General features: G+C 34.2%; 1 protein-coding gene across 5 annotated transcripts in view; it reads left to right on the top strand.

Moving 5' to 3' along the window:
- Window positions 1-23,948, top strand: part of LOC113520279 (MAP7 domain-containing protein 2-like) — an 85,024-nt gene that overhangs the window by 46,369 nt on the left and 14,707 nt on the right. For 3 of the 5 annotated variants that reach the window (XM_052898161.1, XM_052898163.1, XM_052898166.1), the window contains 6 exons: window positions 10,927-11,018; window positions 14,179-14,367; window positions 17,914-18,054; window positions 19,930-20,082; window positions 21,477-21,550; window positions 23,474-23,548. In XM_052898161.1, coding sequence (XP_052754121.1) covers window positions 10,927-11,018; window positions 14,179-14,367; window positions 17,914-18,054; window positions 19,930-20,082; window positions 21,477-21,550; window positions 23,474-23,548 — 724 coding nt within the window. The remainder of the gene's footprint in view (window positions 1-10,926; window positions 11,019-14,178; window positions 14,368-17,913; window positions 18,055-19,929; window positions 20,083-21,476; window positions 21,551-23,473; window positions 23,549-23,948) is intronic. The other 2 variants (XM_052898164.1, XM_052898165.1) reach the window with 2 other exon arrangements.

Raw genomic sequence — 23,948 nt, 5'->3', positions numbered from 1 at the left:
ATTTTAAATACACAAATAATATTGGTCACGACCACGACGGGGTACAATCCACGTCGAAACGTCGACAATAAAGAAGCAGGTATGTAGTTACCATTTACCTGTAAAGACTTACATCGCATCAAGTCCCGATTGTGTATTTAAAATATTGTATAGTTTTTAAGAAAAATGTGTATGTAACTAAGTACACATTACATACGTCGATCACTGAAAATGTTTAAGTATCTAGGTAAACACTTATGTACATTGTGAGTGATATTACTGTTATTGCGAAACGAGATTCCAGAGATTTGTATGTAATAACAAGTGTTTAATGCGATAATGTTATCATTATATATATATATATATATATATATATATATATATATATATATATATATATATATATATATATACGGGTGTAAGAAAGCAGTTATTGACAGATGACGAATTATTTCTCTTGATCTTTCATTATATATTTTTTTTTATGCAAACTTAGAATGGCAAACAAGCTGACGGCCTATCTGATGAAAAGCGGTAACCGTCACCTATAGACATGACAGGATATACTGTTTCGCCCATGATACCCCCCATACGTTGCCATTCCTGAGGATTCAGATGTTATTCCTCTGTACCCTGTAAATTCACTGCCATATAACCCTTAAAACCAAAACACAACCATGCGTGTTTCAATCATGAAGCAGTTGTTCACGATTGAAACACGAATGGAACAGAGGTACCCAAGCAAAACGACTTTTGTATAGTCTCCATCTAGTAAAAGTCTTTATATTTCTGTACAACATTTTAAGATTGATAAGATTTAATCAGGCAACGAACACGAATAAATAAAATTGCTTCGATTTCAATATGTAACACAACTATATGGTCACTGTATTGCATGTACCAAAGAGACTTATCTTTGATATTTCAGATGATTTTATATTGAACAAATCTGCATTGTCACTTAGGTTTTAGTGGCCATGTTATAATATAGGTAAACGTCTGTCTGACCAGGATTAACATTGCGATCATTGCTCAAAACTGTTTTTGAGCAATTCTTACAATATTAATCATGCGGAATACGTCATAAGGAAGTTTTGTCTTCATAGATTCTATAACCGTTGTTTATAGACATGAACAGCACTATGGATATCACAGAATACAATGTAAAACCTTCGTGCATTGACATTTTTAAAGTCTACGGTATTATACCTCTGTACCGAGTATTTTCTTTCCTATATTTTAACCTCAAACCGAAACAGCACATCTGGTGACAGAAACTCTACGCTATTAGTAATGCCTATTAGTGTTCGTCATTATTTAAGCGATTTCACGACTCGTCTTTTTTTATGTCTAGTATTTTGTACTATAATATATGCAATTCTGAATCTATTTTTAACCTACTTCAGAAAAGGAAAATGTTCTCAATACGATGGTATTTTTTATGTTTGTTACCTCACAACTCTATAATTTATAAACCAATTTCGAATTTTTTTTTTCATCTGAAAGGTTATACTTTCAGATTGGTCGCATAAAGTTTTTGTCAAATTCGATTCGATAGTTGAGTTATTAAATCAAAGTAACTGGTTATGCCAATATTGATCAAAATTTTAAATTATTATCATTCTTTTTGCAATAAATATTATATACTCCCGTATTGGTCTTATGCAAAATTTTAGTATGGTTGAATTTTAGTACTGATTGCTGTTTTATATTTGCCGAGTAAAATCCTAAATCCTAAATCACCTAAATGCAACAATTAAGACCGTACAACCCGCCATGAACTAAAGTTTAATCCCAATTATCTGGACTAGTGGCGATCTTCCACCGCGCGTTTTTCAAGACGCTTTCTTTCACGCACAACCACTCTTTGGAATCAACTTCCAGCAGCAGTATTTCCGAACCGATACGACATCATAACCTTCAAGAGCATATTCCTTTTTAAAAGGCTGGCAGCACAGCTGTAATGCCGTTGGTGTTGTGGGTGATCATGGGCGGCGGTAGTCACTTACTATCAGGGGAGCCGCATGCTCGTTTGCCCCCTGTGTTGTAAAAAAAGGAGCAAGTTAAAACTATCACAGATGACATACATGCGGTTACAATATGGCATTAAATATCTTTCGAGAGTATTTTTAATATTTTTCCACTACAGCCGGGTTTATGTTATCACCTTGTTATCAAAGGTTCGTCACAAATACCTACACGAAATATTTATCGATTACTCTGACACGTATACGGAATTTGATTATTTCTATTTCACGTTTCTATTTTTGATGAGACAAGAAAAACGGATTGTGCAAAACGTTCTATTGCAAAAGTTTTTATCAAAATCGATTCAGAATTAACTCAATCACTGACACAATAGACCACATTTTCTTAATTTCTAATACCTTTATAATAAAGAACTTTCGAGAAATCTTTTATTTTAAATTCCACGTGTACTTTTACTTTAATTATCTCAATTTTATATGAACGAAAATGTAATATTTTTTTACTATTTTAACGTATTTGCAATGTATTACTTCTAAAAAACTGTCAGTGTTTTAAAATTTCAAATATAACCGCACGAGAACGAACTGTGGTTCCAGTTCATATATCAATAACTTTAAAAGTGCTCAGAACAGCTCCGCAAATATTTGGCAATGGTAGGTAATTGAAACTAAATTGCTTTAACAAATGAAAGTAACGCATTTATCTCATTTTTACTATTAGAGATGAAATTATTGGTTTTTATTTTTAAAATTTCAACTCTGACATTCCAAACACTAGACTTGGAATTATTTAGGTCGCATGCCTATGTAAACTGTTCAGGCACGAGCCGCTTTTAATATTCTAGACGCGTTCATACATAGCTGTTTATGATATCCTGGTAGCAGGATTCATTTCGCACTTGCTAATTGGTTATACAATTTGGCACACATTTGAAAATTGTAACTAGATTTTGTTACGAGATGATCGTTATTACACAAGTTTTAATTTTACTAAAATAATTAGAATTGCTTTAACTTGTAGCTGTACATTTCATTGAAGGTTTTGTTTTTTAAATACACCTATCCCCTATTTTATAGGTGCAATAAAAATAATATTTGCTTTGCAGATGATTTTTTTTTTTTTGACAATTTGATTTAAGACATGAATGAGTCCATTCATTATTTTTTTAAAACAATCTATCTTAAGAGACATGACTTGTTTACGTAATATTTCGGCGTTCGATGTAATCGCCAACGTTGGGTGTTTTCGAATTAATTTACATTTATGAATATTAAAGTTCCAAACAAACAACTGGTCACGGACCAGGATTTTAGGATAATTGCCCAGTTTTATAAACACTGCCATTACGGCTAACTCATATAACATAAGGAAAAATTTTCCGAAATTTCAGACTTGAACGCAGCACGGTTATATATAAATTGCATAATACATACCTTTTAAAAATGTTTAAATATCATTCCTTTGGACTATTACGGTAGGGTTTATGACGAAGAAAATGTTAAGCTATATTTACTGGGCCGATTTGGGTATGAACAAAAACACGAATTTCAATTTGAAAATTGCGAATATCATGGTAGATCGCATGCTCATACTTGAAATAGATCGATCACTTTCTTTTGCGAATATTCTTATAAGTGTAACGTTATAAATCAATTCAACAAGTATAAAACAAAAAGATGTAGCGAGAAACATATTATTCCACTCTATAACTTATGTCTGAATTTATCCATCTCGAACACCCTCGTGTACAGACAAATGTGTTACATCTGCCGCAGACAGCGTTTTATGCAATCCTCTTTTTTACTTTTTGTTTTTTGTTGCAATAAATTTCAATAATTTATTATAAATGTACAATTATAATCGATCTAAATATTCCTTTACATCTCTTGTATACACAGCAAAGAGTTTAGTATTTTTTTTTTATACAAAATTCACATCTCCCCTTTTATGCATTATTATTTTCTATCCTTTTTTTTCTCAGCACTACTTGATATATACGTTACTACGCTAACGTATATAATACTTACGGGTCGTAACTAAAAGAGTGTATGCTACAATTGAGACTGGAAGTGTACTAAATATTAGGATTTCTGAAATGATAGGACAAAACGTCTCTGAGGGCACAAATTTTGATAATGTAAATTGAACCTTTAATTCAACATCATTAGGTAGAATTTTGATTTTTAATCAGCGTCTTCCTTCATATTTTTGCGAAATATCTATTGGTGCGCCACATTTATGTGGATAATAGCGGCTCTTATGTCATAAGCGTGTAATTCGGGCGACGCGTCGTGCTGTTCTCTCAGCTGTTTCCTGTCTATATTATTTTCTGAAAAATGTTTTAGATATAGGTATAGCACTTCTATTAGTATTTATTGTCTCATTTAAATAAAGCTCTCTTTCCAATTTCCTATTTCGGTGAAGGTTACCAATCGCCTCACGGAGTCTTTGCCCTAGTTTTTATTTAATTTTTCAATTTACTTGAACTTATTAACCTAGATCACATTCAGCTATGTTTGAACTTGATCAAATTACTATTAGAGGAAGGATGTTAGTACTAACTTTGTGCCCCGTCTAGATATTGTCAAACACGGTACATGTCATCTGGCAGTAGTGTTATTTAATAAATTACCTATCCATATGAAAATTGTACAAAATCTAATTTTTTTTTTTAATTAAACTACTATCCCATTTATTGGAAAAATGCTATTACTCCGTTAATGACTTAACTAATTAACGTAAATACTAGAAATAAAAATAGATGTGACAAATATCTATATATTATATATATATATATATATATATATATATATATATATATATATACTTAATTTCAGATAGAATATACATTGCCTTTTTGAAAAAAATACTAATAACTATATAGAACTAAAAAAAAATTATATAATTATTAATATTATTATTATAAATGTTCAATTTACCTATATACAGAATTCTAAATTCTATATACTCCATTTGAATACATATCCATTAAAAACTACTAAACTGATATTCATGAAACTTACACGAATGCGTCATTGATCAATATTTTGCATGTTACTATTAAAAATTTCTTAAGTACTCGTTATATTTTAATGTAATAACTACCGAGCGCGAACTCTACACTAGCGTCACAGCGGCTTATGATTAAGAGTCCCGGATGGTCCCGAAACTAGCCCTAGTAGAGCTTTCTCGACTAAAATATAGATAAGTTATGTTTTGAACATTCAACATATCACATAGAAAATTATGAACATACATTAACAATTGCCGCAGTAGCTTTTAATATTCATGTAATGATGCCTACCCAATCTAATGTCTATTTATAATGTATGACTTACGCAAAGGATTCACCGTGGCGCTTGATCCACTATCCTGCTATAAGCCGACACGTCGACTACTTCCGGCGACCAACCCATGCTATGACGTCACCTTCCTATATTATTACATCGACCATTGTCTCCTCAAAACAATAGCCTTATTTCGATCGCGGATTCGTTAGCCGATGTCGAAATGGTTTGACATTATTTTTCATGCAAATTCGGGTTACTGCCCTTTTGTTGTGGCGGCTGTATGCAACAAGGTCATTTTGCAGTGTTAAAAAAAACAGCAAAGCGACAAATGCTGCATTGTGGTACTTTGGTAGTGTTTTCGCATTGTTGGCGAACTTGTCCTCATTGAAATTTGGCATTTAAACTTGCAAGAATTCGACTAGTGATTGAGATGTTTCTAGACTTGCCAACAACTTGTTTGCTTATGAAAAAACTTTATTAAAACAAGATTACGTATTTCAAATAATTTCCTTTTTTATATTTAAACTAATCTTTATCCGAACTGGATCTAAATTCATTGTACAATAGCTTTTTTTTTTGTGTAGCATTATTACATTTTGAAAATGTTTAAATTTATGCAAAGACATAAATACTTAACATTAATATGTCAACCGACTTCCAAAAAAAGGTAACTCTCAATTCGGTTGTGTGTATGTAGTGTTTGTTACCTCATAACTCGGTCATTTGTAAACCGATATTCAAAATTCTTTTTTTATCTGAAAGCATATACTTATAGATTGTTCCCATAGAAATTTTTATCAAAATCAGTTCAATAGTTTAGTGTTAAATCAAAATAACTGCGGGTCTACCATGAAATGAAATTCCGAAATTTCGGACTCTATTTCGTGTTTTTGTTTATACCAAAATCGGAGCAATAAATGGAGTTTAACATTTTGTTCGTCATACATCCTATCATAAAAGTCAAAAGGAACAATATTTTAACATTTTTAATATTTCCAAACGGCATGTATTATGTAATTTTAACAACAAATTTCTGTTCCGTTTGGCTCCGAAATTTCCGAAAACATTTCATGGTAGGCCCTAGAATATTTATGTTAAAATGATTGTTACATTATATATTACTTTCTTGTCTATAATTAGTGCTGTATAATATTTTTTATATATCTTATCTGCTATTGTATGACGTAATTTGGATATATAAATACATAGGCATATACAACTTGAAATGTACATATAGTCTATAAATAATTTTTAAACTACTTTGGTAAAGGATTTCAATTCTTTTGTATCTTTTATATTGTACATATCAATCGATATGTTTCAATTCTAAACAGATTTTAATGATTGTTTTTGTATTGGTCCTATACATTTTTGTAAAAATAAAAGTCGGTAAAAATGACTCGACCGATTTTAAGAATTCTTTCACCCATAGATAGCTATATTGTCAGCAAGTAACATAGGCAATATATTATATTTGAAAATTCACATTCAAATCCGGGCCGGATGGTTAGTTTGCAATAAAACTTTAAATTATAACTCAAACTTGGACCACATACATACCACTTAAACAAAAGAGGTTGAGGTAATCGTAAGCTATGTTGAACATTACCTTAACGGGACGTGTAACAGTTAGTGCTGGTATGGTAAACGCATGGTTTGTCAAGCGATGGGCCATGGGACACATGTACATTTGGGTGGATGAAGTCTCCATACCTACGAATGTATGGTTAATTTAACACGCAGCCGAAATATCTAGACCATACTTTTTTTTTATTTTTATTAATTTATTTTGCCCACTACCCACCTTAGGTGTATTTAAAAGGGAGCTTAGTGGACGGGCTCATCCTAGAATTGTCTGGTGCTATCCCAGGAGCAGGATTTCACAAAAAAAACATATCTGACTAGTTCTTAAACGCCTTTTTGAAGGGTCAGGCCCGTCCTGGAAAATTATCTTAATAGAGTCTTCTCGTCTTAATTTTATTTAGCATTTGACTTTTAAGACTATTTTTTAATCTTCTCACATCCTCTTTTTGCCATCTCAGTGATGAATGATCTCACCATTCGCTCCCTAATTTTCTCTGGGTTTTCTATTGTCCCTGAAAGTTTCAAACGCCCAAAAGGGACCGTTATCGCTCACGTTAAGAACCTATACTGTAGACGATTCGAGATTTGTTGCACTGCAGTTTATTGTTCTTCTCTTTCCTGAAACATTTTGATACTTGTTATATTAAAAATATAATAAATAAAAAAAAAAAAAAAATATATATATATATATATATATATATATATATATATATATATATAATATTTTGTAATTAGGTAGGTAAACAGTATATTTACTTTTCTGTATGTGTACATATGTATTTTAAAAATGTATGTTTCATATAACCATGCAATTTATTATCTTTTGTAAAAATAACTTACAAGTAGAATGTCAAATAAACTGATGGATCATCTGATACAAAATGGTTACTAACTTTTTAGAGAGCTCTCTCTATATTCATCAGAAAACACACGTATGTTTATTGAGTTAACCAACCCTGAGGTGTGGGGGGAAGGGATTGTTAGTAATACAGACTACTAGTCCCATTATTAGCAAAATACCCTGTCAGTTCGACCTCTACGTCCCCCTTGAAAACCATCGTGCTTAATTCTAGCTGGATTCATCACGATGAACTAACTGACCTGCCTTTTCATTATCATCTATCATCCCTCACTGGTGCCCCGTCAGTGTATACCGTTGATACAGGCGCGGTTACCATTCCATTATCACTCATTAAAAAAAAATCCTTGAGGTGTGCATTCTGAAGATAATCATGCCTACCGACTAAGATGCTATAGTTATTTATTAAATATTATGAATACATTTTTATAACTATAAAAAAAGACACAACCGGCGCGGAATTCCTTCTCAACAGTTTTTAATTTACTATTCAAAATATATCATAGTAACTTGTAAATTGCCATAGACACTGTTTGCAATTTCATTGCAAAATTGATTTTTTACTTTATCGCTATATGAATAACGTTCTAAATCATACAGAGAATAAGTTATTCTATATCTATTTGTATATAGTCGTATATACGACGACCATAGGATGTACTTACATATATTATGTATGTAGTACATATAGTGGTGTAATGGTATGCTGTACAAACGTGTAGTTTAATGTAACTTGTATGTTAATTACATATAATAACAATTATAATAACTTGTATATTTTTGTAATCATAAAAGTATGTTTTGCATGTTGAAATAATACGTTCATTTGTGGGATTTTGGTTACAATTTTGATTTTATTAATTTCATATGTGTTACCAGAAGGAGACTTTGTACAAAAGTCGTTTGCTTGGGCACCTCTGTCCTATTCGTCTTTCTACCGTAAATGGCTGTGTTACGGTTTGAAGGATGGCATATGGCAGTGAATTTACAGGGTACAGAGGAATAACTCTTGAGTCCTTAGATGGCAAAATATGGGGAGTATTACGGGCGAAACAATATACTCTGTTATAACCATGATACTGCTCATGTCTATAAGCGACGGTTACCACTTTCCATCAGGTGGGCCGTCTGCTTGTTTGCTATTCTAAGTTGCATAAAAAAATGTTAGTTAAACTTTTGCGTTGTTTATACATTTTTTTAAATACACTATCGGGACTTTTGCTTCTTTATTGCCGACGTTTCGACGTGGATTGCCACCACGTGGTGGTCACGACAGGACTCGGCAATAAAGAAGCACGTATGTAGGGAGTATTTATCTGCTAAAATGTTATTATAATGTTATAAATTCGAAAATATTAATGTATATATATTATTAAGCCAATTTGAATTTCTAAATGAAGTATTTGATGTCAAAAAACGATCAGCCAACAGCTGAATGGTTTTTCTAAATAAAACCTGCTATTTTTCAGTGTTAACAATAATAGCAAACTCTAATATTATGGCATATCTTCGAACACGAGCAGCGTGTGAATTCACTGGCACAATAAGAAAATAGTTGGTCTATTTTTTACGTAGCCTCTGTATGGAAACACTCCATCTAGGTGTTGTTAATCTATAATTAATTTATCAATGACCTTTCATGCTGAGGTTTTTAATTGTATGGTAGGTAATCACAGTCTTATCTCGCCTGATGACTGCATTACTTTCATAAGTCTAGGCTGCGCCGACAGGCGATTTGCAACAGGCGGCACCTGTCAACCACAACGCTTATCTTTACCTTGTTAAGTATGAAAACATCCGCTGCAAAAAAAAGTCCATCGTATTTTATATTTATATAGAATTGTTTTTTCAATACTTATAAAATAACTAATTCTAGTACGTTATACTGAATTAAAACTAAACTGTAGAATTTGTGTTTTTCTTGGCTAAGTAATACACTGGGTCAATAAATACGATGTCATGAAATTTAAACAAGTGCATGAAGATTTAATATTGTATTGGAAATATTGACATTATTAATATGTTTATTTGTTTATTAATAACTTATGAATAATACGAATGAGTGCTTCATTGAAGAATAGATAATATTCGTTTTGCCTTGAAGTATGGCGATTAATCAAGCATAGCTTTGCTCGTCGAGCGAAACTAATATTTAAGTATTGTTGCTATGGTGCCTTTTTGCATACTACCTATTACATGTTTACTAGCTAGGGTTACCAACTGTACGGGAAATTACCGGATTAAACAGTTTTTTTTTTTCTTTATAATTTTTTTTTTTTTTGTAATATCATTAGCAATCAAAATAGTTGAAATCGAAGTAGATTGTTTGCAAAATTTATATTGTCCGATTATGGTAACTCTATATTGTCTACGTATATTTTATGTTTAAAATACCATATATGCAAAAAGGTTCCCTAAATATGATTTTACAGAAAATGGTTCCGTACACGATTATGAATAGTGGATATTTCTGGTTGTTGAATTACAATTATTTTGTTTAATTCCGCTACCATTAGTATGTGTGCGACTGCCAACACTGGAAGGTTATTACCAGAAGTTCTGCAAGTTTCAATATTAGCCATCAATCTCCCATCGTTCGATACTCAAACTGCCGAACGATTTACACTAGGCTCCGAGCAGTGATCTATTAATTTGCCTGAAGATGCCTCGTTTGGTGAAATACGTGCAAAACGTGCGTGGACGAAATGGCAGTCGGCGAATGATTGCTAATATGGAAGGTAGTAGAATTTCTGATAATAATAATAGTAAATTTTCGATGTTTATCACTATATCGTCTTTCAATCCACACCTCTGTAACTTACGCTTAAATGTAATAATGTACAATTAATAAAAAAATTGTTTTCCATACTTCAGTAGCTTTAATCAATTGCGAAAATGGGATATTTTTGAAAGGGTATTATTATTATTTAAAAAATGAATCAATAAAATGTGTCGTTTTTCACATATTTTACTAATTAAAGGGAATTAGTAAAATATGTGTCGCAAAATGTGCTTGGACTGAATAGGGGTTGGAAAATGTTTAATATGAAAGGTTGTAGAACTGGTAATAATAATAATAGTCAATCTTCAAGGGCAATCGCACGCATACTAATGGTAGCGGAATTAAACAAAATAATTCTAGTCAAATAACCAGTGATATGAACTTCAGTGAAATAACACCTAGTTGAGTGAAATATTTACAGTGTGTTTGTATGTGTATTACAGGGCGGCATCAACGACAAATGTGATGTTCGCGTCTGCGCCGCTGGTGAGACGCGCCTCGGCACTACAATTAGATTCAGACACTGACAACAAAGGTATTTCAATTTATTCTCTCAACGGATATATTTATTTTATGCAAGTAATTACTAATAACCGTGTGGTTCCGGCATAGAATAGGATACCCCTTCCTTTCCCGTGGGAGTCGTAAGAGGCGACTAAGGAACCTTATGGTGTAGGGATGGGCAACATTGTTAAAGCCTAAACTGCGGTTGCCACTCCGCCTGTCAAGCGTGGCATCTACTGGCATAATCCCTCTTATGGGGAAGGCCTGTCCAGCAGTGGGTAACTGACAGCCGATACAAATGTATGGACAAAACTCCCCTTATGGGGAAGGCTTATGTTCAGCAGTGGACAGTTAACGACTGATTTTTTTTTTTTAATGAATGTATGAAATAACATTGTATGATATATTATGTTATATGGAATGATTTATATGAACTAATTAATAAAAGCGAAAAAAAAATTGTGGTGTGTACAGAAATTCTAAATTTATAAATATTTTATTTGCCATTGTTTACACCCTGTATAAAAAATATCTTACTTATTTTAACGTTGTGTTTAATGCTGCATAAAGGAATTATGATGTTCTCGAGCTTCTGTGAGTATGACTCTATACGGATTATAATGTTTACAATGCACATGAGTCACTGCACGGTCGTGATCGTGACGCCATTGGTGACCGCTCACCATATCTGTCGTTTTATCATCTTTATACATCTATAACGCTTGGGGAAAATTAGTTAAAGAGATGTATACAGGATGATATTAAAATCTTTGGCATTCTTTGTAGGTGATACTGTTTTTTTTTTTTTTTATACCACTGAAGTGGTAAAAAAACATATGGCCTCCCTGATGGTGAGCGGTTTCCGTAGCATAAGAACGCCTGCAATGCCCTGAAGAAATCTAGTTACCATTTTCTTGAAAAACCCCATGCTGTAGTCTCTTGGAAAAACCTAGACAGGGAGCTCATTCCATGACCTGATCATTCGTGGTATAACTGATAACTCAGTATAATTTATATTATCAATATTATACATATAAATATTGATTTTATACTTTATTTTCCTATTTAGCTCTACTACTGCCCACTCGCTATTTCCTATGCCACTGTATTAAGTTGACTGGAAGAAATCTCTTTTAGAGATATGTTCGACTTTGCTTATTTTTGTTACTAATTTTGTATTATTATTGTATGTTTTATTCCAATATATATATATATATATATATATATATATATATATATATATATATATATATATATATATATATATATGAATCTCTTCTCTCAAGTTGTCTGTAAGAGATCCTTCTATGGAATAAGTCCGCCATTGTATATTAAATCTTTATATCCAATGTAAAGTATGTACAATAAAGACTTTACAATTAGTATTCATTATATTTTTATACTATGACAAACATTGTGAAAAGAAAACTGTGTAATCATATAATAAGGCCTTGCCGCGCTATTAAAGATGAAGCTAATGCTATAATCCGGCGTTTGTATGTCAAGAAGATTACTATCAGCTTACATAATTTTCTTCGTACTAAACTATGCATTTTAAACACTATTAAAAGTATTAAAAAATAGATTGCTTGGGTACCTCTGTCCCATTCGTGTTTCTACCGTGAAGCAGTTGTGTTTGCATGGCTGTGTTTCGGTTTGAAGGGTGGGATATGGCGTAAATTTACTGGGTACAGAGGAATAACACCTGAGTCCTCAGGAATGGCAACGCATGGGGGGTATCATGGGCGAAACAGTATTCTCTGTTATGTCCATGGTTCTGCTCATGTCTATAGGCGACGGTTACCACTTTCCATCAGGTGGGCCGTCAGCTTGTTTGCCATTCTAAGTTGTATAAAAAAAATACATAATAAATAATGAATAAAAAAATAAAAAAAAAAGTGTATAATATAGTATATGGCATATATGTGTAAGTATATTTGTTATTTATTCGTTTATATATGTTATTTTAGTATGTATGTATATCAATAATTACTAGTATCGCATTCAAGTATTCTGACTCTTTCCTAAGGTTGACTGGGAGAGAATGCTTCTAGCATTAAGTTCGCCATGTACACATATTTGTACTAATGAATAAATAAATAAATAAATAAAAAAAAATAGGAATATATCTTATTTAAAAAAATAATGTTTTAAATTAAGTATCAAAACACGATACAGCATGCTTATAAATGACCTTTAAAATAAGGCCTTTTTTTATTACTAAGGAAATAATTGGTCCTCTCAAAGAAAATATATCTAAATAAAATATAACGTGACAAGAACCAAGGCAAAGATGCAACAATAAGCAGTCTTGTTATTAAACAGTAGTCACTTTTTTGCATCTTGACAAGCTAACAGCCTCCTGATTGAAATTAAAAACTCTCGCTTGTAAACTACACCTTGAACTTACAGAATATACTGTGACGTCCATGGCATTCCCTATACGTTATCAATCCTAAAAACGGTGTTATGTCTTCGTTCATTGTAATTTCATTGCATTATTTCTCATCTCTCATACCGAATACCTCATATACAATCGTGCAATCACAGCTGCTTGCTGGCAGAAAAAAGATGCAAATTGTTTTTACAGTCTACCTGGTCAGGTATTTCCAAGAGACCTCAGGATAAAAGAATAATTAGAATTATTTATATATTTAACTCTTTATTGCACCAGAAACGAAAATATACAATGACAATTGAATAATTCGAGTGAAATACAGTAACGTAAATACAGATTGAAATATACACATAAAGGTACAAAATACGGTCGTATCGCTAGGGCAATCTCTTACAGACAACCTTTGTTTAAAGGAGAACAGATAGAAGAGGGCAGGTGGCGCAAGAGTGAATTAATAATTTATTCGTGCATGAAATACAAAATGCACAAAAGTTGAAAATGCATATACTTATATATATATAATTTATATTTATCATACCTTTTTGCCGTGTAGTCTCAACTTAAAATAGGCCATCTCTTCCTTTCCCATGAATGTCGTAAGAGGCAACTAAGAGAACTTAATGATCGAGGGATGGGCAGCACTGTCCCTCTATAAACATCACCAAAATCTAATTGCAGTTGCCAACCCACCTGCCAAGCGTGGCGACTACTAGCAAAACCTTAGGAGGCCTGTATTCAGCAGTGGACAGTGAATGTTATAATAATAATAAAATAATCACTATTTCATTGGCAGACGAACCTGACCGGCAGCCGCAGCCAGTGATGTGGTCGTCGGTCGCCCGGAGACGGACGGACCTAGTGCCGACCGTCCCCGCGCCCCGCGCACCAGGTAGAGCCTACTCCATGACGAGACTCGACAAGATACCGACCCAGAGGCCGCTGCACTCAGCCTCGCCGTCGATGCACCACCTCAACAGGACCCGTAAGACACTCAGGCTCGGTTGACGAGAGCCACCGCTTCGGTTGCCGAGGTTGCCGGGTTGCTTCAACGGCTTTGCTTTTGTCTATATAGGTTTTGGTGGTTTCCACGTTCTTTTCCAATGGCTTTGGCTATGAAACGGTCATATGTGTGTTGGGTACAAGGGTTATAATTTTATTAATTTCTAATATCGCTTCAAGCTGTATGCTGTTGTACAGCCTCTGTATATCGGTAATTAATTTTTTTTTTTTTTCAGAATTAACCCTTTGCATAATGGTGGAAATTTCCATCATAACATTGAATGCCCAAAAATTATTTAAAAGACTTTTAGTTGATCGTGTCTGGATACCTTTTTAATGTCCATTGCAGAAAAGAAAACATAGCTGTCATATTTATTTTTTTAACCATTTTTCCTTTAATTTTGAACATGAATTATATCACCTTGATTTATTTCACCAATAAAACAAAATCATGCAAAGAAGGGTTAATAAGTACCAAATATCTAAAATATAATTCTTATCCCTTTATTACGAAACCCAAATTTCAATCTACATCAAAAAGAAATAGGTTCTCAATTCGATTGTATTTTTTTTTTACCTCATACCTTCGTCAATCGAAAATCGATTTGGAAAACTTTTTTATCTAAAAGGTTATATACTTACATATTGGGCCCATAGACAGTATACCAAAAACATTTCAGTCGTTTAGTTTTTAAAATAATTGATTTTGTCACAATTGAAACCTTTTTTTTTGGAACAAAATATTGTTATAAATACGTGGTAAGGGGACAACTTTAAGCAATAAAAAGCTCGCAGCGGCTGCGCCTTGAGATTTCTGTCGCTTCGTTTTGTGTGATAAACCGCTTCAATTATTTATGTAAAATATAAATGCCATAAATACGTATTATTTATCCCAATCCCAATCGATGCCTTAATTATCCCAATTTCAAGACTTGTTGTAATTTGATTTTTGGCAGCTTCCCTAGAAATTTTTATATCATTTTGAAAACCTTACCTCTCTAGATTCTAGATCAAATTTTCTATATTTTAATACATTGTCTTAGATTGGTAATAGTTGGCCCATATTTCTCGTGATATTACATCTATATAACTTTATTGACAAATTCAATGATGGAAGTTTATAGTAAATGAGAAGTAAGTTCCCAGCGCTGGAACATTATTGGGGCACTGGCCCTTATAGCTTCTTATAGCTTAGACATCTCTATTGCTTAGTAAAGCACAATTCCATCAATACCTCATCATTACGAGGATACAAATCTCAAGAGGACCGATTAAGGAGCCATCTTTACTATGTAAATTGAGTCGGATCTACGTAGTCTACGTTTATCCACAGATTTTTTTTTATTCGGTTTCTTTTAGCTTTGTCTCTTGAGAACTTTAGTCTGATGATCTATATCTACATAATAAATCCTTTACGGGGTAGGCAGAGATTGTTATTACTCTTAAATACTTAATCTGCATAATACAGGTAAGTCACTATAATATTTCGTTAAACTTCCATAGTCGTCTGTAACTACTACTGGTGTACTGGTACGTTTGTCTCTTTCGCTCTCTATCTCTCCTTATCCGGTGTGCGGGTCACTTCGCGAGGTAAGTGGTTCGGCTAACTTAATTTTTACATCTTACCATCCATCTTGTCACTAAATTATAAATTTGTATTAATATCACACTTTGCATTGTATTATAATACATAATTAGCACAGAAAATAATGTATAAATTGGCACAAATAACATGCTGTATTAAAAAAAAATTTTCCTCTTGTCGATTAATTGCATTCATAGACAATACCATAATGTCCATAGGGACATTGTAGTCTATGCATTCACTTTCTAGACCGAGTGGTCACATGTCAATACTATAAATAAATATATAGGAATATGAAAAACTAAATGCTTATTTGTCTTGTAAAACACTTGCACGCATGAGTGATACGACACGCCTATTTGCAAGCGAATTATACATACATGATGTATCAGAAATAGGAGTTGGTAATATAACGTTATCTATATATTGTAATTGCAATATATATATATATATATTGGTCCAATAACAGGTATGTTAAATATCGGGTATACATTGTACAGTATTGAAATAAAGAACCTGGTTGTAACGAATATAAATATATGTATGGGTGATAACGAAGTGGATGATCACTTTTTTTCGCTATCAATATCCAGAGAAACCCAATATATAGATATCGTAGTACGGCCGATATTACACGTACCCAATCAGAAATATTAGAACAAGCCCTAAGTCAGTGACAATATCATGAATATGAATAACTTTCTTCAAAATAGAGGTACTTGCATGACTATGTTTCTATTGGGACGGTGGGATATGGTAGTAAAATTGCAAAATATCATGCAGTGTGCGGCAAATTAGGATGTCATGGGCTCAGTATATTCTGTGATAATGGTCGCTGAATTGGGAATTGTTGTTCTTTTTGTTACAAACTGTATATTAGAAAGATGTTTGGAGTTTTCTAAAGTAAATAATGAGTACCTGTCCTTATTTTTTTTTCTTTTTTTTATTCCACTTAGAATGGCAAACAAGCTGATGGTCCACCTGATGGAAAGGGTTAACCGTCGCCTATAAACATGAGCAGTACCATGGACATAACACAATATACTGTTTTGCCCATGATACCTATGCGTTGCAATTCCTGACGACTCAAATGTTATTCCTCTATACCCTGTAAATTCACTGCCATATCCCACCCTTCGAACCGTAACACAGTCAGGCAAACACTTGAAAAGCAAAAAAAAAAAAGCAAACACAAATTTTTTTCACGGTAGAAATATAAATGAGATGGAAGTACTCGAGCTAACGACTTTTGTACAAAGTCTCCCTCTGACAAAGCTTCCTTACCGTGCTATTGTAAATTTTACACTTTCCTGCATTCCTAATATAAATATTACCGTTATAACATACATCTTAGTGTATCATACTATATAGTTTTCAAACTATGGAATTAATTTAGCTAAAAACAGATTACCCATATAGTCAGAAAATGTAAGAAACAAACATGCTCAATAAAATTAAAATTGTCATGTAAAAATTATTGGCGAAGACAATTTAGGGACAAAATAAGTAACTATTGCCAATTAGTCTCAAATTAAGACAGCTTGTATTATGGGTACTAGACAACTGATAGACAGACATGTTTGAATTTTATTTATAAATATATATTTTACATTTAAATCACCCAGTCCAATACAGATTGTCACTCATACTGACATACTCATAATATATTTTTTTTGTTAATGCTAGAAGAATTCTATTATCCATCTTTATCAATTATTTGGAATAGTAGAAGAAGAGGATTCATATTCTTTATTTAAATCTGTCTTTATAATCTATACACTACTTTGACACGCTTACTTACGTTATAAGAGCATTACACAACCGCAACACAATATCAAAATGTATAAAAGCTTTTACGCACCGCTTACACACGGCCCCCATGACCCCCACGTGGGGTGCGTGCCATGAGCGCCCCCTAGCGGCTACAAGCGCACGTGTCCGCAGAGCCGCGGTCGGGCGAGACGACGCCGGGTTCAAGGCCGGGGAGCGCGCTCGCCGCCGCAGTGCCTCGCCGCCCGAACACCAACACCCCGCGGCGCCCGCGGCCCGCCTCCATCGCCGGCACCGGCGTCAACACGCCCAGAGGTAACGCACACGTCGACTTTTTAAATTTCATTTCGTTCTAATATTAAAAACGTTCTATTTTTTTTTTTTATATTTTTACTTGTCTATGACACAGGTTTGATTTTTTTGTTTGTCATGCGTTGTAATTTTTATTTGTTTCGTCCAATGTCGAGTGCGTTCTTTTTTCAATTTTTGAATAAGGAACTAAGAAGGTTAGAATCAAACGGAGATTGCAAAGACATACGTCAATATAAGGCACTGAATATCGCTTCGTGGCCTAAGTTTAAGCAACATAAATACATCTCTTACTACCATCTGTTACTACTCCAGTAGAAGTAAGAGTTTTATCTTGCTGTTAAGTTTTGGCTTCTCCGAGATGTTAGTGCTACAATCTCCATTTGATTTTAACTGTCTTGGTTAGGTTTCAGGTTTTTTTTTTTTTAAACTTATTAAATGCGTCAAGTTTTATTTTTTAAATAATGTTTTCAATTGAACATGTGGTTGTAACAATATGTTTTAATATAATCTATGTCCTTGTGTTACGCAGCGTGAGCTTTGCTTTACTTGTTGTAAATAAATGTCCAATGTTTAATATTATGTCACTAAATTGAATGTAATTATTATAATTCCTAACTTTTCGCTTTCGAATAGTGATTGCAGTAGGTTTCTTAGAATACTGTAAATTATCACTCAATATTATTGATGTTTCCTCTTTTATCATTTTACTTGTATTTATCATAGACTTTTTAATCTACTTTTTATATATATTTTAAAATTAATGTTAAAGTTGTATACACAATACTTATAAATTTATTAGTAATTAAAATATGTGAAAAAAACGTTTATATTTGTGAAATATAAACAACTGGCTTTAAAAGATATTAAATTAAAAAAAAATGGAATCTGTTTCTATTTAGAAGGCTGAATTTAAAAAAAAATTGTTGATAATAATAATGATGATTCGTCCAGCGTCATACTCGTGAATGGACTGTCGCCCGGAGGCTGTAAGTTACGTCGTACAGGTAGTTAAAGATAAAATATAATATTTCATGTTCTGTTATAAATTCGTCATAGTCGTAGAATACTGACGGATCTGACGAATATTATATATAAAGATCCATCAGTATTCTACGACTATGACGAATTCAGTAATTATATATTTCTCCTTTATTGAAGACTATGACAATCCATTAATGTTCCCATTAGATTAACTAGTAAAAACAAAAATAAGTAACAAAAATTGGTTATTCCCATTGTTTCGAAACTATAAATGTTGATAGTGGCTAGTTTATTTCTCCATCTACACTTAATTTATAAATTTTCATTTATTTTATAGCTCGGTTTATAAAAAAAAATTAAAATTTTCCTGACAATATTTGTCCATATAAATTTTCCTCGAATTTACAAATGTGGGAAAAAAAATAATTAGCCGATTTGATCCTACAGACCTAGAATTTAGTGTAAACACATTTAACGATTCGTTTTATCAATACGTTTATTATTTAATTCGTTTTATACACCTTTGTCTACTTCATTACTGAAGCTCGTGTCTTTAAAATGGGTTTTGTTGCCTCTCTTATGATATTTCTCCATTTCGCGCGGTCTTCAGCCTTTCGCACGGCGGCTGCAAATGATAGTCCCGTAACGGCGGTTATTTGGTCGACTTAGCGATCGTCCGTGTGGTCTTTTTTCCTCTATTTTGCCTACAAACATTAGCTTGCCCGGATGTAGACGAGCTATATGAGCGAAGTATCCAAGAATCCTCCAATAGCAGTTTATACATAATAAATAGATAAATTTACTTTAAATACTACCTACCTACATGTTGGTTTTATTAAGCTCTAACATGGAGTAGTAAGTACGGTATAAGAGGAGAGGTTGTGGTGTGTGGTGCAGGCGGCGCGGGCGATGCGAGCGTCGCGACGACGCCGTCGGTGTCGCGCGACAGCACCGTGGTGGGCGCCGCCGCCGACGTGCCGCGCCGCGCCGCCTCCACGCCGCGCCGCCCGCGACCCGCCTCCATGCACGCCGCCACCAGGACCACGCCCGGTTAGTGCACACCGCCACCACCACCACAGCGGGGGTGGGGGGGGGGGACACTCCCATTGAATAAGCAAAACTAAAATAGCAAAAAAGTTGTCGTATAAAAATTAACTACAGAAAATAAAGTTTCTTTTACAAAAAAAAAAAAAACAAAAAAAAAAACACTCCCATTGCTAACAATATACCCTAACACCTCCACTTCTCCATAGTAACCATCGTGCTGAATTCCAGATGTATTCATCACGATAGGCTAACTGACCAGCTCTTTCCTTCTTACTTTTTTTTATGGAACTTAGAACGGCAAACAAGCTGATGGAAAGTGGTAACTGTCGCTTAAAGACATGAGCGGTACCATGGGCTTAACAGAGTATACTGTTTCGCGTGTGATACTCCCCATGCGTTGCCGTTTCTAAGGACTCAGATGTTATTCCTCTTTACCCTATAAATTTACTACTTACGTACCTATCGTCCCTGAGTAGTACCCCGCCAGCGTATACCGATAGCGCAGGCGGAGTTACCATTCCATTATAATCTCTTAAGAAATATACGCTTCTGTGTCTATATACGCGAACACAGCGAAGACATCGTCGATGTTGCACGACATTAATGGTGATATCATGCGACATCGACGTGTCGTGTAAGAGTGAGCGAGAGCCACCTCTACGCGCGACACTCATTTTGTACCGAAATCAACAAATACCTAATTTTATTTCAATCTTTTTTTACATTCATCACACCATTCCAAATATTCAATGTTATTAAACAAATATATAAATATGGTAAAAAACTTGGATTATATAGATAGATAGAAGCATCGAGTTTCAGAAACGATTCAACTTTTTAGCAACTAATTGTCAAATTAACTGTCTCTCTTTTTTTTTGTTAATGTTATATATACTTACGCACACAATGTATCTTGACGTATGTATATTTATTTAATAAATAAAGTGAAATTTTACGCATTAAAAATATGCAAAAATTATAAAGTTACAAAGAAATCACTCGAAACTATTTATCACGCAAAATTGTATGGAAAAGTTTACACGCTTTTCTTGAAGCATTTGTATGGAGACATTCTATCTATATAATCTAAGGTAAAAAAAAAAACTATTTTTTGGCCCTTTCCTCAATTTCACTGGAAATGCTTATATCCATAGCTGTCCTGGCCCTCTAGACAAGTGAGAAGCGATTTCGTCAATAGAATCGACATCGCAAGCGAGTCCGTGAGATAGAATGAGATAGTAACGCCGAATGACTCATTCCAACTCATGAACTCGCTAGCGATGTCGATTCCATCGACGAATTCGCTTGCCACTTGTCTAGAGACCCTGAACACTTCGTGAAATGTGTAATGTACTTATCATATTTTCGAATAAATAGAATAAATGTTTACATTACAGCGTTGTCACTACCGCCGGGAGAAGGCAAGCCGCCGCTACATAGAAAACCAAAGCCATCCAAAGAACACGATAAGGTCAGTGTCACATTACCTTTTAATATAATGATAATGTACAAATATATAAGAAGTGGCGTGTATGCGATAAAATTGCTTGGGCCTACATTTGTTTTTTTCAGTTTAAACAAAAGACAAGAATTTTGATTTTTTTTATTTAATGCTAAATCCATCATTTGTCGTCATTCATCCTATAAAAAAAGTTCTCTTAGGTTAATATCTACGAGGTTTGTCCGGAAAGTACGTATAAAAGTTTTTTAAAAATTTTATTTTACAATTATTCAGGTAAATCAATTTTATCCCCTTCAAAGTACTCCCCCTGTGACATAATGCACTTGTGCCAACGCCGTTTCCACTGTGAGAAGGCTCCTTGAAAGTCCTCTGGTTGTAGGTTTCTCAGCTGCCCCGTCGTAGCTTTTTTTATCTCATTTATGTCCCCCAAATGCCGCCCCCGAAGTACCAATTTGGTTTTTGGGAACAAGAAGAAGTCACACGGGGCCAAATCCGGCGAATAGGGGGGTGTTCGGTCACCGTAATGGAATTTTTACTCAAAAACTCACGGACAACAAGAGAGGTGTGAGCAGGGGCATTGTCGTGGTGAAGAATCCAACGCCCCTCTCGCGCCAATTCTGGACGAACTCGTGCCACACGAGCTTTGAGGCGTCTGAGCACATCGACGTAGAATTTTCCATCAACTGTCTGGCCTGGAGGGACGAATTCTTGATGGACAATCCCCCGAACATCGAACTCTTTCTCGGCCCTCTCTGAATCTTTTTAGCCACTTGTGGACGGTTGGTTCCTTCACAGCATCATCCCCATAAACTGTTCTGAGATCGGCAAAAATTTCACGGCCATTCTTGCCGAGTTTCGAGAGAAACTTGATTACGACGCGCTGCTCTTCAACGGAAGCGGGCTCCATGCCGACGGGGTTTCGTTAAGAGGTAACTTCACAGATGGCGTGACAAGCCAGTTCGCACCGCACGGCGGTCAGACCAGAACTGAAGCATTGTTAGGGACATAAGGAAGGGGTCCTGCGCTTACCTGGCCTCCCCACTCCTCTTTCTCGCATTCCAGAACACTTTTATACGAACTTTCCGGACAGACCTCGTACTTAGGTTACATTTAACCCTCTTACCGGACATTCCGCGATTTCCGCGTGCAGTATCCACTAGTTTAATTTTACGCATCCCGCGATTTCGACGTGCTCTCATTTTTTATGTTTATCGACGTTGTTATCCCGCGATTTTTGTTTTGGTAGATTGATATTGTTCCTCAGAATCTCGCTAGATGGCTAAATACTCGTACTGCTGTTTGTTGTTAAAGCGATGTGTGAAAATAAAGCAAAAAAAAAAAAAAATACGCGGTCAGAGGTTTAAATTTAATTAGATGGCAGCGCCTAGCATTTGTCTGCAACCGCCGTGTCGCCGATCCTACATGGACGGTAGATCGGCAACATCGCATTGTGTATTTTCTTAACTAATGCGTCATAGTCAGACGATTCTCGTTGTCTGATAGATCTTAAGCTCAGCAGTCAATGTAAAATACACGACAGGATTTGAATATGAGTAATACATGTCACCAATCTTACGTCGGCGAAGATTGGCAACTGAAGATACACTAGATAAGACGCCGCTAGCCTTATGCATGTTTAGTATATTGTCGCAAAATAATTATATATTTGTAGAGGTGGGATTACCCACCTATATATCGGATATTATATCCGATATCTATATATTGAGTACTTCGGGACATTGATGACAACCCATTACAATGTCAAAAAATCGCCGATACCAGTTAGATATCTTAATTTATTACGAGCGGGTTCCTCGTTTCGATATTATATATTGGATAACCGATATCTAATATATCTTTTATTGGGCCAATATATATGTGTATATATATATAACAAAATAAAATAATGTAATGTAATGTAATTGTGAACAGCGCGGCAAGTCAACGTCAGCGTCGCCGGGCCGCTCGCTGTCGCCGCCCAACGCACGCCGCGTCGACCGCGACAAGGTATTGTCTTGTTTCTTTTTTCGATAAGTGATAATAGAATGTTAACCCTGCCTACAGACGTAGGCTCTTAATTTGCTTATAGGTTTTTTTTTATGTTTGTACCTCATAACTCCGTCAGTTGTAAACCGATTTGGAAAATGCTTTTTCTATCAACAGTATACTTATAGATTGTTCCTATAGAAGTTTTATCAAAATCGATCCTGTAGTTTAGATTTTAAATCAAAATAACTTGATTTTTTTTTTGTGGAATACTATGTTTTGTATTTTATATTTGTTTTTGATTTTTAAACAATTAACAACTTTTATTTGTTTAAGTGAACGTTCTTTTTATGAATTTCACAAATGAAACCGTTCATTGAAAGTATGCAAACTATTTCAATTTCACTCTGTAATTGAATGG

Source organism: Galleria mellonella, unplaced genomic scaffold, assembly GCF_026898425.1.
Source record: "Galleria mellonella isolate WM207_F2 unplaced genomic scaffold, CSIRO_AGI_GalMel_v1 utg40, whole genome shotgun sequence".
NCBI lineage: Eukaryota > Metazoa > Arthropoda > Insecta > Lepidoptera > Pyralidae > Galleria > Galleria mellonella.
The sequence above is the reverse complement of the archived record's forward strand: the minus strand, read 5'-3'. Positions and strand labels throughout refer to the sequence as shown.